The sequence below is a fragment of the Nicotiana attenuata genome, unplaced genomic scaffold, assembly GCF_001879085.1.
Source record: "Nicotiana attenuata strain UT unplaced genomic scaffold, NIATTr2, whole genome shotgun sequence".
Taxonomy (NCBI): Eukaryota; Viridiplantae; Streptophyta; class Magnoliopsida; order Solanales; family Solanaceae; genus Nicotiana; species Nicotiana attenuata.
The window spans coordinates 311,438-326,313 of record NW_017670754.1 but is presented as its reverse complement, the minus strand read 5'-3'; the positions used below and the strand labels follow the sequence as shown (position 1 = coordinate 326,313).

Below are 14,876 nucleotides of genomic sequence, written 5' to 3'. Positions count from 1 at the left end.
GCAGATGTGACCACCGCAGATGCGACCACCGCAGATGCAGAATTTAGCCGCAGAAGCGGCCAGCTGAGGAAATGTAAGGAGCCGCAGATGCGTAAGGGTCCATGCACCTGCGTGACCGCAGATGCAGTGAGCAAGTCGCAGGTGCAGGTTTTGGGATTTTAATGAGTTTCGCAGGTACGGTCGTTTTTCCGCAGAAGCGGGACCGCAGGTACGGTCCCTTGACCGCAGAAGCGGAATTGCTGGGCAGAAAGGGGCAGAATCGAGGGTTTTGTTCAAAACTTGGAAAAATCAATTTGGAGCTCAGGGTAGGGCGAATTTGTGAGGTTTTTAAAGAGAAGATCATTGGGTAACCATTCATTGTTCCTTTCTAGTAATATTCCAATAATCTTATCTTAGTTTTGTCATTTAAATTCGGATTTGGAGATGAAAATTGAGAAAAATGGGAAGAAAGTTCTTAGGCCTAGAATTCGAATTTTGATGGGAAATTTGACCTTAGATTTGGATAATTTTGGTATGCACGAACTCGTGAGAGCGTGAGGTTTCTGAAAATATAAATTTTACCCGATTTCGAGATGTGGGCCCGAGGGGCATTTTGGTCATTTCACTTAATTTCGCGTAGTAGCTTAGAATTTATTTGTAGAATTAGCTACTTGAAGTATTATTTACATTATGCAATTGAATTGAATAGATTTGGGCCATTTGGAGTCGAATACTCGTGGCAAGAACGTGATTTCGGGTTGATTTTGAGCTGGTTCAAGGTAAGTGGCTTGCCTAACCTTGTGTGGGGGACATTCCCCTTAGGAAATTGGTATAATTGTTAATTGAAATGCCTTGTACGTAAGGTGACGAGTGCGTACTTGTGCTAATTGGAAAAATTCGGTTTCCATTGAGTACTTAGAATTTTGCTTTTCCTTTCCTGTTTACACTACCTGCAAGTTAAGCTTGTTGTTAGCTTAGGGAAGCATGCCTATTTGATTTAACTACTTATTTGTTCTACTGTCCTACTTGAATTATGTGCAGCATGCTAGGTTAGGAATACCTGCTTTAACTTGGTGTGAAATTGATTGAATTGAGTTTCTTATTGCTGTTGTGTATTTACTTTGGGACTATGGGACGGTATCCCGAGAGCTCCCCTGTATGTTTACTTTGGGACTACGAAATTGTATTGCGGGAGATCCCCCTGCACTTTTACATTGGAACTACGGGATTGCACCCGGTAGATTCTCCCAGTATTGAGTACTTATATTTGGGACTACGGATGTGGTATTCCGGTAGATCCCCGCACGGGACTGTACCTGGGAGATCCACTGGATATTTATATTTGGGGACTACAGGACGATATCCTGGGAGATCCCCCGACTGTTACTTCTGCGTTGAGTTGTATTTGTTTACCGTGATTACTTGTTTCTATTCAGTTGTCGTTATCCTTTATATCCTGTATTACTCTTACTGCTGTACTCATTTATACTGCTCTGTTCTACACTGTCGGACTTTATATTTTATTTAATCTCAGTAGGGCCCTGACCTTCCTCGTCACTACCCGACCGAGGTTAGGCTTGGCACTTACTGAGTACCGCTGTGGTGTACTCATGCCCTTCCTGCACATGTTTTTTCATGTGCAGATTCAGGTACCTCTACTCAGACTTACCATCCTTGAGGCGAGGCGATCTTTCGGAGACTTTGAGGTATATCTGCCGCGTCCGCTGACCGAAGAGTCTCTCTCCATTCTCTCTTGTAGTTACCGTCCTTCTGTATTTACTTTGTTTTAGACATTCTGGAGTTAGAGCACTATATAGTATTCTTAGCTTGTGATTTCATGAGATTCCGGATTTTGGGAAAAGTATTAGTATTCGAAAGTTGATATGGTGTATGTCGAGCGGCACTATTAAACACTGTTTTATTTACTATCTTGGTTTTTATTTTTTTTCTTTCGCAAATTGGTGTATTCTTCCGTATTTTAGGCTTACCTAGTCGTAGGGACTAGGTGCCATCACAATGGTTCACGGAGGGCGAACCGGGATCGTGACAACGGGGTAGTGATACTGGGTTGAGAAGAAGAACCACGGATAGAAACAGATCCTAAACTACGTAACCGGCCGCCTCTTCTACTTCTATTAGGAGCAGACGAAGGGGGAAATTCATCCACTATAACAACTTTGCGGGGATCAGGATCTGTAGAAGCCATAGTCTTGTGAAAGTAAAACGTGATGAAGAATGAAAACTATAAAGAAGAAGGAACACTGTAGAAAGTTTTTCGTAAAAGCAAAGGCAAAGGAGGTATTTATATAAAGAAGCAACCGTCATCTAGAGGGGGTCATGAAGGAAACGTCATGATTAAACAGTCACTTCATGACTGATTTAGCCGCAAATAATCCCTAAAAATCGCTGAAGAGTTGCAGATCCAATTAACGGAGGCCACGTGGCACATACATTAAATGGAAGTGACATACGATACGTTGGTTCTGGAGAAGACATAATGGTACATGGAAAACAGCGGCAAAAATTCCCGCCATAAATACATACCACTTCCCAAATATTCAATTGCAGAATATTCGGCAAGTGGAGGGACTATCTGTATTGGTAAAAAGAAATATTACACGTGGATTTATATGAGTGGATTATATGACAAAATACGTGGATCGGTAAGAAAGCGACAGCTGGAAAGATGCATTAAAAGAGGCACGAGTCGTAATAGATACGAGCAAATCACCCACGAGAAGAGAAGACAAGGTCACTCGAGTTTAAACGATTACCTGAAGAGGTACCGACGGAATGAATCAAGACACTAAAAAGGAAAGATTCATGAATCATCAGTTAATGAGCATGAATGAGCTCGGACGTTACATAATCTTTATAAACAGTTACGATTACCAATTATAACGTCTCATTAATGTCATTAATGCTCATAATGATTCGGTCATAAAAGGGGAAAAATGTTGTACTTATAGATTCCTATAAAAGGGAAAGAGATATCATTTGTACAAAGACGTTCTGATTACTATTGCAATACAATTACTTTCTTTTGCTTACTACTGGCTATTTTTGCTACGCTATCTTTAATTTCCTTTCTTGTCATTAAGTAAATATAGAATTTCTTGATTATCAGTAGCCGAGTACTTCTTAAAATAAGCTTTGACCGAATTACTCAATTTTTTGTTAAACAAGAGAGACTGTTTCTGATAGACCCTCGGCTAAAGAAAGGATGAAAGAAGCATCGCCAGCAAATAGTAACAATACAATATATTAAGAAAACCGAAACCAAGATAGCAAAAGAGCTGTAGGTACGTAGTATTGGTAATCTAAGGATAAAACGATATCATACTAACCCTAATACTATCGAACTAAGAAAGACAAAGGGAAACGCTCGACTACCTACTAACCTTCTACCCTATAATTCTCAACCCCCACACCCTCTCTGTCAAGGATCATGTCCTTGGAGATTGCATATTACATCAGAAAAAGTAATACATGAGATTAGCAAATAAAATATAAGAGATTTTTATAAGATAGTTTTTCCTTTATTCACATTGTACTCCTAATTCACTCTCCATCCAAAATGAAAATAAAGAGAGAGAGAAAACTTTAGGAAGGTAAACATTTAAAAAGATGTAATTAAACAGGTCAAATGTAAAAATTTATGGTCAATATTACTGTCTCTAGACTCTTTCTATAAATATAGAAGATAGTTTTAGCTCCAAAATTAGATCATTTATACATCATTTATTCTGATCTTTCACGGTTGTGGATGTACTTTCATAAATTTCTATAATTGGACATCAAGAAATGCAACAACCATGAAGAAATACTTAATGAAGTCCAAACTCAAGGGAATTTACTGATATCTCTGAATTTGAATTTTAGTTGTTGGCTGTCAATTAATCAGCTATTCTCAGCCTATGCTCCTAGGTACAGAGGTGGATCTAGAATTTGAATTTTTTAGGTTTAATTTTCAAGGTTTTTAGCATTGAATCCATTATATTTTAAAAGTTATGTGTTCATATCTACTATTTTCACAATTTTAATGAATTTTTACATATAAATTTTTACTCCGCGTCTAAAGTTATAGGTTTGAACCCGTTAGTTGAACACTACTTTCGCCGCTGCCTAGAGAGTTGGAATTTGGAGAATAGAATGGTCACCTATGTTGTTCGGACTCTTCAAAATTTGCTATTAATTGGATGTGTGTCGGATCCTTTAGATGTACTGTAATTTTGGGGGATCTTGTTAGGACCGAAATAATCAGGTGTCATGTGAAAGCTATTAAAACAAACCTTGAACAACAGTAAATCATAGATCAAAAGAATTATACGAAAAGAGATACAAGCATTTAACGTGGTTGGTCAAGTGACCTACGTCTACAGGCGGAGATGAGTAATACACTATATCAAAGAGAGTACAAGAATATCGAGAGAACAACCTCACATAAAGGCACACACAAGTGGCAGGCTAACACTTGTCATAGAATTTCTCCCCCCTAAATAAGACTCTCAAAACCGCTTCAGGACTACATTGTGATGCTACTAAATGAGAAGAAATCATCTTTAATTTGTAAAAATCAAAACTTTTTCCTCTAAGAAAAAGAACCAGCCAAATATGAAAAAAAATTATATTTTCCTTGTCGTAAAAAAAACCAATTATGGTAAATATGTTGTCCTCCTTCAAGAAATAAGAAAATTAGGACAAACGCCTAACAGTTCTGACACTAGTATATCAATATTTTAGAGAGTCCGAGCAACATAGACTGTCACAGGTTAATTAAGTATTAGTCCATCTGTCGCAATAGGTAGGATATTTGATTAGACATAAAGTTTAAAGGAAAAAAAAGCTTTTAAAACGTGTGGTTTAAAACATGATATACATTTATATAGCTATAAATTATTTATTAAAGTAAAATTGCTAAATATAAAAAATATCATTATTTTCGTGATTGACTAAAAATAAAAGAAAGTAATCAATGCCATGTACTCGAGCAGGTGCTTTTTAGTTTTCAACAAAAACTGTTGGGCAGATCTATCAATTGCAATTTACAGAATAAAGTTGAAAATGGTGAAAAGGAATTTATTTTGAATTTTGATTTTAGTGAGTTTAACAATTTTATTTTAAACACCTTTTTTACTCTTAGAATGAGTTAATTTACTCAAATTCAGAGATCGATCATGACTTCACCATTTGTCCTTTTAATTTCATCTCAAGTTCAATATTGTTTTCTTTATTAAATTCAGTTTGACCATTTTGTTATAGTACATAGGCAAACGGAATTTTCTGAATTTTTTTATCCAAAATAATTTCAACCAAATGTCAGTATAAAAAATTAAGATGTTGCGGTTAGGTATTACATTCAATTGTCCATGTTCCTGAGTACGTGCAGTTAGTTTTCAACAATAACTGTTGGGCAAAATTTACAGAAAATAAGTTGAAAATGGTGAAAAGGTATTTATTATGAATTTTTAGTTTTTTTTTAATTTTAAATGAATTTAACAATTTTGTCTTTTACACCTTTTTTCTCAAAATGCGTAGTTTACTCATTTTTGGAGATCGTACGTGAATTCCCTAGTTTTTTTTTTCTTTTAATAATATCTTCATCTCAAATATAATTTAATATTATGTTTTGTTTGTAACCGTTTGTTAGAGTATGTGCAAACGCAATTTCTCGAGATTTTTTTCCCAAAATAAAAAGTTCAACCAAACGATATTAGAGAGACAAAATAAAAATCAGTTTTTCAATATGTGTCAGTCATCACATTCAAATACCTCACACTTAAATATTTGTTCGTCCCGAGCAAAGATCTAATAGCCTCAACAAGACAATAGGTAAAACAAAAGCAATAAAAAATAATCATATGAATATAAATAAACTTTAACCTCAGTCATACTAATCTATTGATGCATAACATGTATTTGCTAATATACTACTATTATTCATAATCATGGTTAATTTGATATATATTCTCCAACATTTTGTCATGAAAAGAACATTAAAAAAAATTATGATCAAACGGGAGCTTAAATTAAACTCAAACTTATCAAAGCTTAAATCCTCGAAATTTCGTACTACAAAATTTTAATTTCTCCTTTGGTCTTCCTCTTTGCTCACACCCAATTCTCTAAGTCATTTCTTCCTTCACCCGAAAAAAGAAATTATGTCATATCTCTTTATAATAACATACATGCCTATATAATTGTCATTTATTGTAAAAGTCAAGTTTTTCTTGCCGGTGGCGTAGGCAGGAAAGTTTATAAGCGGTGTCACCATTTAAAATAAATAAATTACTATAACGATAAGTGGTGTCATTTTTATATTTTTACCGCATATTTTCATATTTCTTATTATCTAACATATATATTTAGTAAAAATATTTGACGAAGCGGTGTCACGTGACACCGCTTGGGGCAAGGTGCCTACGCCTTATTTCTTGGAATCGATTTTTATATTGTGTTATACAGTCAGACCTCTCTATAACAACATCCTTATATAACTGCACTTCACTATAAAAGTCAAGTTTTTTCGAAACCAAATTAATATCATTTTCTGTTATAATATATGTTTTCTATAACAGCAATTCGCTACAACATCCAAAAATATCTGGAACAAACGAGGTTGTTATAGAGAGGTTTGACTGTAATATATGTTTTCTATAACAACACTTCACCATAACAGCAAAAAAATATTAGAACAAACGAGACTATTACAAATAGGTTTGACTGTACTACTGTAATAAATAGAGAACAAAAAAACTTTAGGAAGGTAAGCATATAAAAAGATAGTATAATTAAACATGGGTACTGATACTCATCATGTGCTAACTGGTGGTACCAGTATTACAGATTACTACACTCTGCATTTCATTTATGTGACAAGGATATGGAGTGAGCGAGTCCTTTACTTAATGTTCAGTGTATATATTTATTAAGTTCCTTAAAATAAAAGTTCCATATTTGATATAAAAAAATAATAGTAAGTCATACTTGTGTTATAAGCCAATTTGATCAGCTTATAAGCTTAGCTAAATATTCTCCAAATACGTTAATTAAATATAAAATTATCAAATGAAGAAGTTTTTGACTTCCTACATAATAATCGCTACTTTTGTTCTGTGTCAATAGATATCCCTTCGCCGAACAATTATATAGTGTAGCTAGGTTTTAAAAAAAAAAAAAAAAAAACTGTAAAGTTGTTACCGTGTGACCAAGAGACACGTGGGAACAGTCAAACAGTCTCTTGCAGAAATGCAGGGTAAAGTTGCGTACAATAGATCCTTGTAATTAGGCCCTTCCCCAGATACCCCGCATGGCGGAAGCTTAGTGCATCGGGTTGGCTGCCCTTTGTAGTTAAGTAAAAGAATTTATGCATATATATTATACGTTAAAACACTACTAAAAAAATTAGGTTTTAGTGACGAACAAATTTTGTAGCTAAACAAAAAAATTTATCGCTAATCTCATTTAACGACAAATTATCAAGAAATTTTGCTAGCTGCGAGCGATTTAGCGGCGATGTTCGTAGCTAATTTTAATTTTTTCTGTAGGTGTTAATTATTTTTAGTTTTTAATGTGTTTACTTTTTTATATTTTGCTTTCTCTTAGTGAAAATCATAGCTCCGCGACAGTTGCCACATAATTGAAATAGAATGAGTAGTGTCTTTAAACTCCCTCTATAAATGGAGATCAAAAGATCATTTCAGCTCCTGCAGATTTTCTTTTTTGGGACAAATACCAATGCTTCTTTTCAAAAATATTTCTCCCCTTCATACAAGGGAATTACCAACTAAATTATTTTCTGAAAATCATGATTCTACTGTTTTTAGATATAACATTTCATCTTTGGAAAACCATAAAAAAGCAAGAAAAAGATTTTGTTGCATGAAGTCTGAAAACTTAGGAAATCCACAAAAAAGTTTATTAAAAGCAGTCACTGATGTTGCAGCCATAACAATGGAGGAAAATGAAGTTTTAAATACTCCTAAAGTCAGTAATGGAATTGGAATTGTGGATTTTTTTGAAGGGAAGAATGTTCTTGTCACTGGTGCAACAGGGTTTCTTGCAAAAGGTAATTTTATTTAATTATTTATTTGAGAACTTACGTTGCGTGTATTGGTTACAATTATATATAATTTAAGGTTTTTTGCACGTCTCTTAAGAAAGATATTTAAGCTCTGTTTATTTTAACCTACGGTGTGTTTGGTATGAATGAAAAAACACTTTTCGCAACAAAAAACAATTTGTGGATATTTATTTCGTGATAAACAAGTATATATTTTCAGTGTTTAGTTACTGAGGATACTATTCTTTTAATGTTTAGTTGGGTGAATAGAAAATATTTTCAATATTTGGTTGTAAGGAGAAAAATAACTTTCAAAAAAATAACAACATTGTTTTTTCATTTCATTTTCTATTACATATTCTGTTTTTTGCCCAGATTTACAGGATTCTTAATTTAAATACAATCAAACCTCTCTATAACATCATCTCTATATAACAATCATTCAATATAAAACTCAAGCTTTTTCGGAATCGATTTTTATGTTATGTTATAATATATGTCATTTATAACATCACATCACTATATAGCAGCCAAAAAATATCGGAACAAACGAGCTTGTTATAGAGAGGTTTGACTGTACTATATTTCTACACTTGGACGTGTTGATCTTGAGGTAAATATTTTCTCAAATATTCTGGACAAACATGGAAAATTTTTAAAAATATTTTTTAGAAAATAGTATTCTTCGTACCAAACACAACCTTAATAGATATTTAAATCTAAATTGTTTAGTTTATCCATCTGGTATATTTACATATAACTAAACAACTAACCTTAAGAACTAACAAATAAAATAGAAAATACATATCATTTAACCATGATTAAGTGACGTAAGATATAGGAGTATATCTTACATTATATTCATAGGCTTGATATAAAATACTCCATGCGAATAAATATTTATGTTTGTTTTTTCAGCCACCTACTTACTTACTTCGAATAAATTTGAATCATTCAATTTGGAGTATAGGGATTGGCGAGTTTTTTAAGGAAACAATCTTCTTCTCATTTTTTCTTGCAAAGTGATCGCTTCATTTAATTTTGCCTTGAATAGCCACTACTCGCATTTATTATATATATATATATATATATATATATATATATATATATATATGTTACGCCTTGAAATTACAATATCATTTTCTTTTTAATTAAAATTATATAAACAGATCGCATAAAAGATTTTTACGATGTTAGGAGTATAATTTCATCTTGTTGTTGTTGTTGTTGTTGGTAATGTTTCGTGTTTCTGTTTCCTTTATGGGGTTTATCCATTATTGTATTTCTTTTTGATTGTGTTATGACTTTGCTTTTCCTGAATCGAGTGTCTGTCGAAAGTAGTCTCTCTACCTTCACAAGGTAGAAATAAGACTGCGTACACCTGAAGTACGTTCTCTAGATCCTACTTATGCGATTACACTAGGTCTATTGTTGTTGTAGTTTTACCTGATATAGCCTATAAGTACATGTCATTTACTATATATTTTGCAAGTAAACAATATTCCATGCTTGTTTTACCTGTTGCTGACTCTTAAGTGACTACTGGTAGTCTAAATGAAAATGATTTTATTTACCACAAAAAAAAAACTAATTTAAATAATGTTTTGAATTCGAGTCATGAAAATTGAGAAATTTCTGATAGCAAATGGTTTCTCCTCAAATGGGCATACATAGCCCGTTCGGAATACCAAATGGTTTAACAAAAAAGATAAACCAATATAGAAACAAAACAAAAACCAACATATATTGAAAATCATGCTTGTTTTTATTCTTTATTAATAATCACTTTTTCAATACAACAATTTTTTGCAGCTTTGGTCGAAAAGATGCTAAGAACAACACCAAAGATAAACAAAATCTACCTCCTCATTAGGGCAAAGGATAAGGGAGTTGCATTTGACAGAGTAACAAGTGAAGTATGTAACTACAAATATTGTTTCCTTTAATAAAATTTAATTAGGTTACGGGTTCGAGCCGTGGAGACAGCATCTTGCAGAAATGCAGGGTAAGGTTGCGTACAATAGACCCTTGTGGTCCGGCCCTTTCCCGGACCCCGCGCGTAGCTGGAGCTTAGTGCACCGGGCTGCCCTTTTAAGTCTTTACAAATATGAAACAATATTAATTTTTATACCTTCTTTTTTATCATCAGATTATTGAGTCAAAATTATTTAAAGGCCTAGAAGAAATACATGGTGAATATTATAAGCCATTTATGCTAAGTAAATTGGTTCCTGTTGTTGGAAATATACATGAGCCAAACCTTGGTATGGATATTATTACTGCTCACACAATTTCCGAAGAGATTGATTTGATCGTCGATTCTGCAGCGAACACTACATTTGACGAGAGGTTCTGTATTTTTTTTTTATTTACGCTAATTCTTTTCACGCATTTGTTCCTCAAATTAGTGTAGTATATATATATATATATATATATATATATATATATATATATATTGGTTAAAAATTTTATTTATCGAGTAATATTATTGATTTGACACACAGTTCATTTAAGAAACAAAGAATGAGTTTTAAAGAAAACTCGTAAGTTGGATGACCGTTTGAGAAATCCGAAAATTTAGGCCCTGTTTGTCCATGCAAAATTTCATGGACAAACACATTTTAAGAAATAAAACTACAACATTTTTTCAAGTGAAATGCATGTCCAAATATAATTTCAAATTCCAAATATCATTATTCAACTTAACTCCAAATACTCTGTAAGTTGGATGACCGTTTGAGAAATCCGAAAGTTTAGGGTTTCTAGCACCATAAAGTGATTTTTCGATTGAAATAGTTTTTTGGGAGGATTATATTAAAAGAGTGACCTTTACTTAGTAATTAGCTTAAGCTGATGACCATCTGAGAAATTAACAATGAATTTTAAGAAAACTCGTAATTCGGATGACTATTTGAGAAATACAAAAATCTAGTGTTTCTCGCATTAGAAAATTGATTTTCCGATCAAAATAACTTTTTATTGGGGTTGTGTTAAATTGGATGATTTTATAATTAATGAGAAAAAAAGAGTGACTAAACTTAGTAATTAGCTTAAGCTGAATGACCATTTGAGAAATTAACTCTTTGTTAATTTTGTATTATGAACTCTTAATTAATTACTCACTCCCATTTGATATGTCTAGGTATGACATAGCTCTTGAAGCTAATGTAACTGGTCCATGTCAACTCATGATGTTTGCCAAGAAATGCAAGAAATTAAAACTTCTTATGCATTATTCGACCGGTATGCATTTGAATATTCTTTAAAATAGAACATAGTTTTTGTAGATATAATATGCATTTAATTAGAATAATGAATTATCTTATTTATTTCATTTCATTTTTAAAGCATATGCCAATGGAGAAAGAGAAGGCTTAATTTTGGAGAAGCCATTTACTATGGGAGAAAGCATAACAAAGGAAAAAATCACTTCATTTTCTCCTTTTACTAAATTTCCATCCCTACATGCTATGAGTGAAATGGACTTAGTTTCAAAGTTGAAGAATGCTATTACTACAAACAATGGTTTGGAGCAAATAATGAAGGATTTAGGCATTGAGAGGTATTCTCTTTGTTTCTCGCCCAGTGTTTGATATCTGCATTGAGGCCCGACTAAATTTCGGTTTATGCTGAAAAGTTCAATAATTGTTGTTGTAATTATAGGGCGAAGTTATATGGATGGCAAGACACGTATTCATTTACAAAGGCAATTGGCGAAATGATGATTGATAGCATGAGAGAGGAAATACCAATACTCATTCTTCGTCCCTCTATGATAGCAAGTAGTTTTAGAGAACCTTTTCCAGGATGGATACAAGGATTCAGGTGTCGTCCCTCTATCAGTCACACCTCTCTATAACAGTGCTTATATCGTATTGAACGTTTTTCTTCTTTATTCATAATATTTATGTTTAACCAAGATTAATAATGTTTCTGACTTTTTATATTCTCTCTCTCATAGGGTAATTGACCCTTCAGTTTTTTTATATGGAAAAGGGGACCTCCCAGCCTTTCTTGGTGATCCGGATTGTCTTGTTGATGTGGTATGTAAATTCTCCAATATATTTTAGTATTTTACTTGCATCGATTATTGTTAAAGTGTGTGACCATCTCAGTCAAATATTTAAAAGTTTAAGAGAAAATATATTTTTATTTACTACTTAATTACAATCAAACATCTCTATAATTGTCATCCTTTATAACAATATTTCAGTATAAGGTCCAAGTTTTTTTGGAACCAATTTTTCGTGTTATTTTATATTGTATATTTCTATAAAAACATTTAGTTATAGCAGCCAAAAAATATCTTGGACAAATGACATAGTTATATATAGTTTTGACTGTATATCTTAAATGCACGTGCCCCTTCACGTGTCGGTGCACATCTTTTTCATGAAACAAATACGTGATTTTTTTTAATAATAGATTGTAGTAAGACTCATACTCAGGACCACTGCTTACTTTATAATACCATTTTGAAGTGTATGTAACAATTCACATCTAAAAGCTTAAGCTATCAGAGATAAAACGCTTTTATTCACGTAATTATTTCTTCAACATTTAAATATTTTGCATATAAGGCTCAAAATCTGATATTCTTCTTTTTACAATGCTATAAATATTTCATAAATCATTTAATTAGTCAATATATTAATTATCTGACTTTTTCACTTGATTTAGGTTCCTGTTGATCTGGTTGTAAATGCTACAATGGCTGCAATTGCTAAGCATGGATATTTACAAAATCCACAAGTCAATGTCTATCATGTGGCATCAACATTTGTGAATCCTTTCTCATTATATCAACTTTTCAACTATTGCTATGAATATTTCACTTCATTTCCTTTTGTTAACTCAAAAGGAGATAAAGTGGAAGTAAAGGAGATGAAATATTTTGACAAAATATCAGACTTTTCAAATTATATTTGGGAGGAATTATCAAGCCAACATAGTGGACAAGATTTAAATGAAAAAGAGCTTTTGAAGATTCAAATGAGGTTTAAAAGAAAAGTGGAATATTTGAAGCACTTTTGCAAACTCTATGAACCATATGCATTCTACAGAGGATGGTAAGATAGTTTTTTTTCTTATTAAATACATGAATAGTTTTAGTAGATATTATTCTAAATTATATGGCTTTCAAAAGTCAAAATTTTTAGTTAGGATAAGAGTTGCAGCATGGTGAACGAGAATCTTGGAGCAACAGTAAAGTTGTCTTTGTGTGACTTATAGGTCACGAGTTCGAGCCGTGGACAGGGCGAAGCTACATAGTCCTAAGGGTGGTCAATTGACCATCCTTGATCGAAAAAGTACACCGTGTATATAGGTGAAATATTAGGTTTTAGAGGTATATAACATACACTGAATACCTTTTATGGGGAAATATTTTTATTCTTCTTTTAAGTTTGAACACCCTTGACGAAATTCCTAGCTTCGCCACTGGCCGTAGAAGTAGACACTAATGCTTGCATTAGGGTAGGCTATCTACATCACACCCTCTTAGGGTGTCCAGCTTCCCCTGACCCTGTATGAATGCGGGATACTTTATGCACTGGGCTGCCCTTTTGTTTAGTTACAGCATAGTGTTTGCAATTTTACCTACTGTGCACCACTTTTATTCCACACCACTTCTACCTTTTTTATCTTTTCTCCACAAGTATCAAAAATCTGATTTCTATCTTAAATTATATGTCCAGTCAAATTTCGTCATACAAAATTAAGCAGAGTCCAGTCAAATTTCGTCATATAAAATTAAGCAGATGAAGTAATAGTCAAAGATATTATGTAATTCTCTTTTTTTTCTCCCACTTGCAGGAGAGAAAGCTTAATATAAGACTAGATATTATATACTATACTTTTGAGAAGATGAATTAGAGTAAATTTTGTTTGTGCTCAATATTTATTCCCTTTGTTTTTCTTTTTGCAAGGTTTCACATTGGCAATATGAGAAATTTAATGGAAGAAATGTCTGAAGAAGAGAGAACAAGCTTTGAGATTGATGCATCAAAGATAAATTGGAGAGATTATTTAACAGGAATTCACATTCCTGGTGTGAAAGAACATGTATTGAAAGGACGAAGACTACCTTCCTAAGTGTATATTGGGAAAGAACATTATGTTGTCCTTGTATTACAAACTTTTGCTTCCTTTATTGTGAAAGGAAAGAAATGGAACTAGTTTTGAAATTTCATTTAAAAGAGTTTTACTGTGTGTTTTACCATCTAACTGTGTGTTTTGCTACTAATGCTCGTATTAGAGTAGGCTATTTATATTACATCTTTTGGGGTGCGGCCTTTTCCCGAGCCATGCGTAAATACAGAATTTTGTGCACCGAACTATCCTTTTTATTGAAAGGGCATGAAGAGTGACGAAGACAGAAATTAAGGGTATTAAAGATTTTATAATATATATGTATATAAAGTAATTTTGAGCTATATAATTAGTATAATTTTTTATATATATAATATAAGTATCCGTCAAAGGATATTCAACTGATCATCCTTCACTTTAAGTGGCTACGCCATTAGACATGATATAGGCCAAGAACCATCTATTTGACATAAAATAATTGGCGAACAAGTCAAGTTATACATCACAAGTCAATCTTTAACCATATTTGTTGAGCATGCACTCCTATATCCTTATTAATCCTCTTGTAACAATTCTTTTATCATAAATCACTCATAACAATTATTTTATTATAATTCTTGCATAATGTAACGATTCGGCCGGTCGTTTTGAGAATTTATATTCCGATCCCCTATAAACTGCTTTCCCCGTATTTATTTCTGCTATTGTGGTTTGCCTGGAAAATTCGTTTTGAATTTCGGAGTGT

The 14,876-nt window shown here is 32.8% G+C and overlaps 1 protein-coding gene across 1 annotated transcript; it reads left to right on the top strand.

The window, feature by feature from the left end:
* The first annotated feature begins 7,681 nt into the window (after positions 1 to 7,681).
* LOC109243026 (fatty acyl-CoA reductase 2-like) lies at positions 7,682 to 14,266 on the top strand. Its single transcript, XM_019409917.1, has 9 exons — positions 7,682 to 8,047; positions 9,854 to 9,957; positions 10,191 to 10,390; positions 11,184 to 11,284; positions 11,390 to 11,603; positions 11,705 to 11,866; positions 12,003 to 12,084; positions 12,722 to 13,110; positions 13,969 to 14,266. The coding sequence occupies exons 1-9, from the start codon at positions 7,717 to 7,719 to the stop codon at positions 14,132 to 14,134; spliced, it is 1,749 nt and encodes a 582-aa protein (XP_019265462.1). The 5' UTR covers positions 7,682 to 7,716; the 3' UTR covers positions 14,135 to 14,266.
* The last annotated feature ends 610 nt before the right edge of the window (positions 14,267 to 14,876 follow it).

Excerpts from the sequence above, each read along its gene's own strand:
- LOC109243026 (XM_019409917.1), top strand. The coding sequence starts at position 7,717 with ATGCTTCTTTTCAAAAATATTTCTCCCCTTCATACAAGGGAATTACCA. Across the intron at positions 9,958-10,190 it reads TTGACAGAGTAACAAGTGAA|ATTATTGAGTCAAAATTATT; the intron begins GTATGTAACTAC and ends TTTTATCATCAG. Across the intron at positions 11,604-11,704 it reads AAGGATTTAGGCATTGAGAG|GGCGAAGTTATATGGATGGC; the intron begins GTATTCTCTTTG and ends TTGTAATTATAG.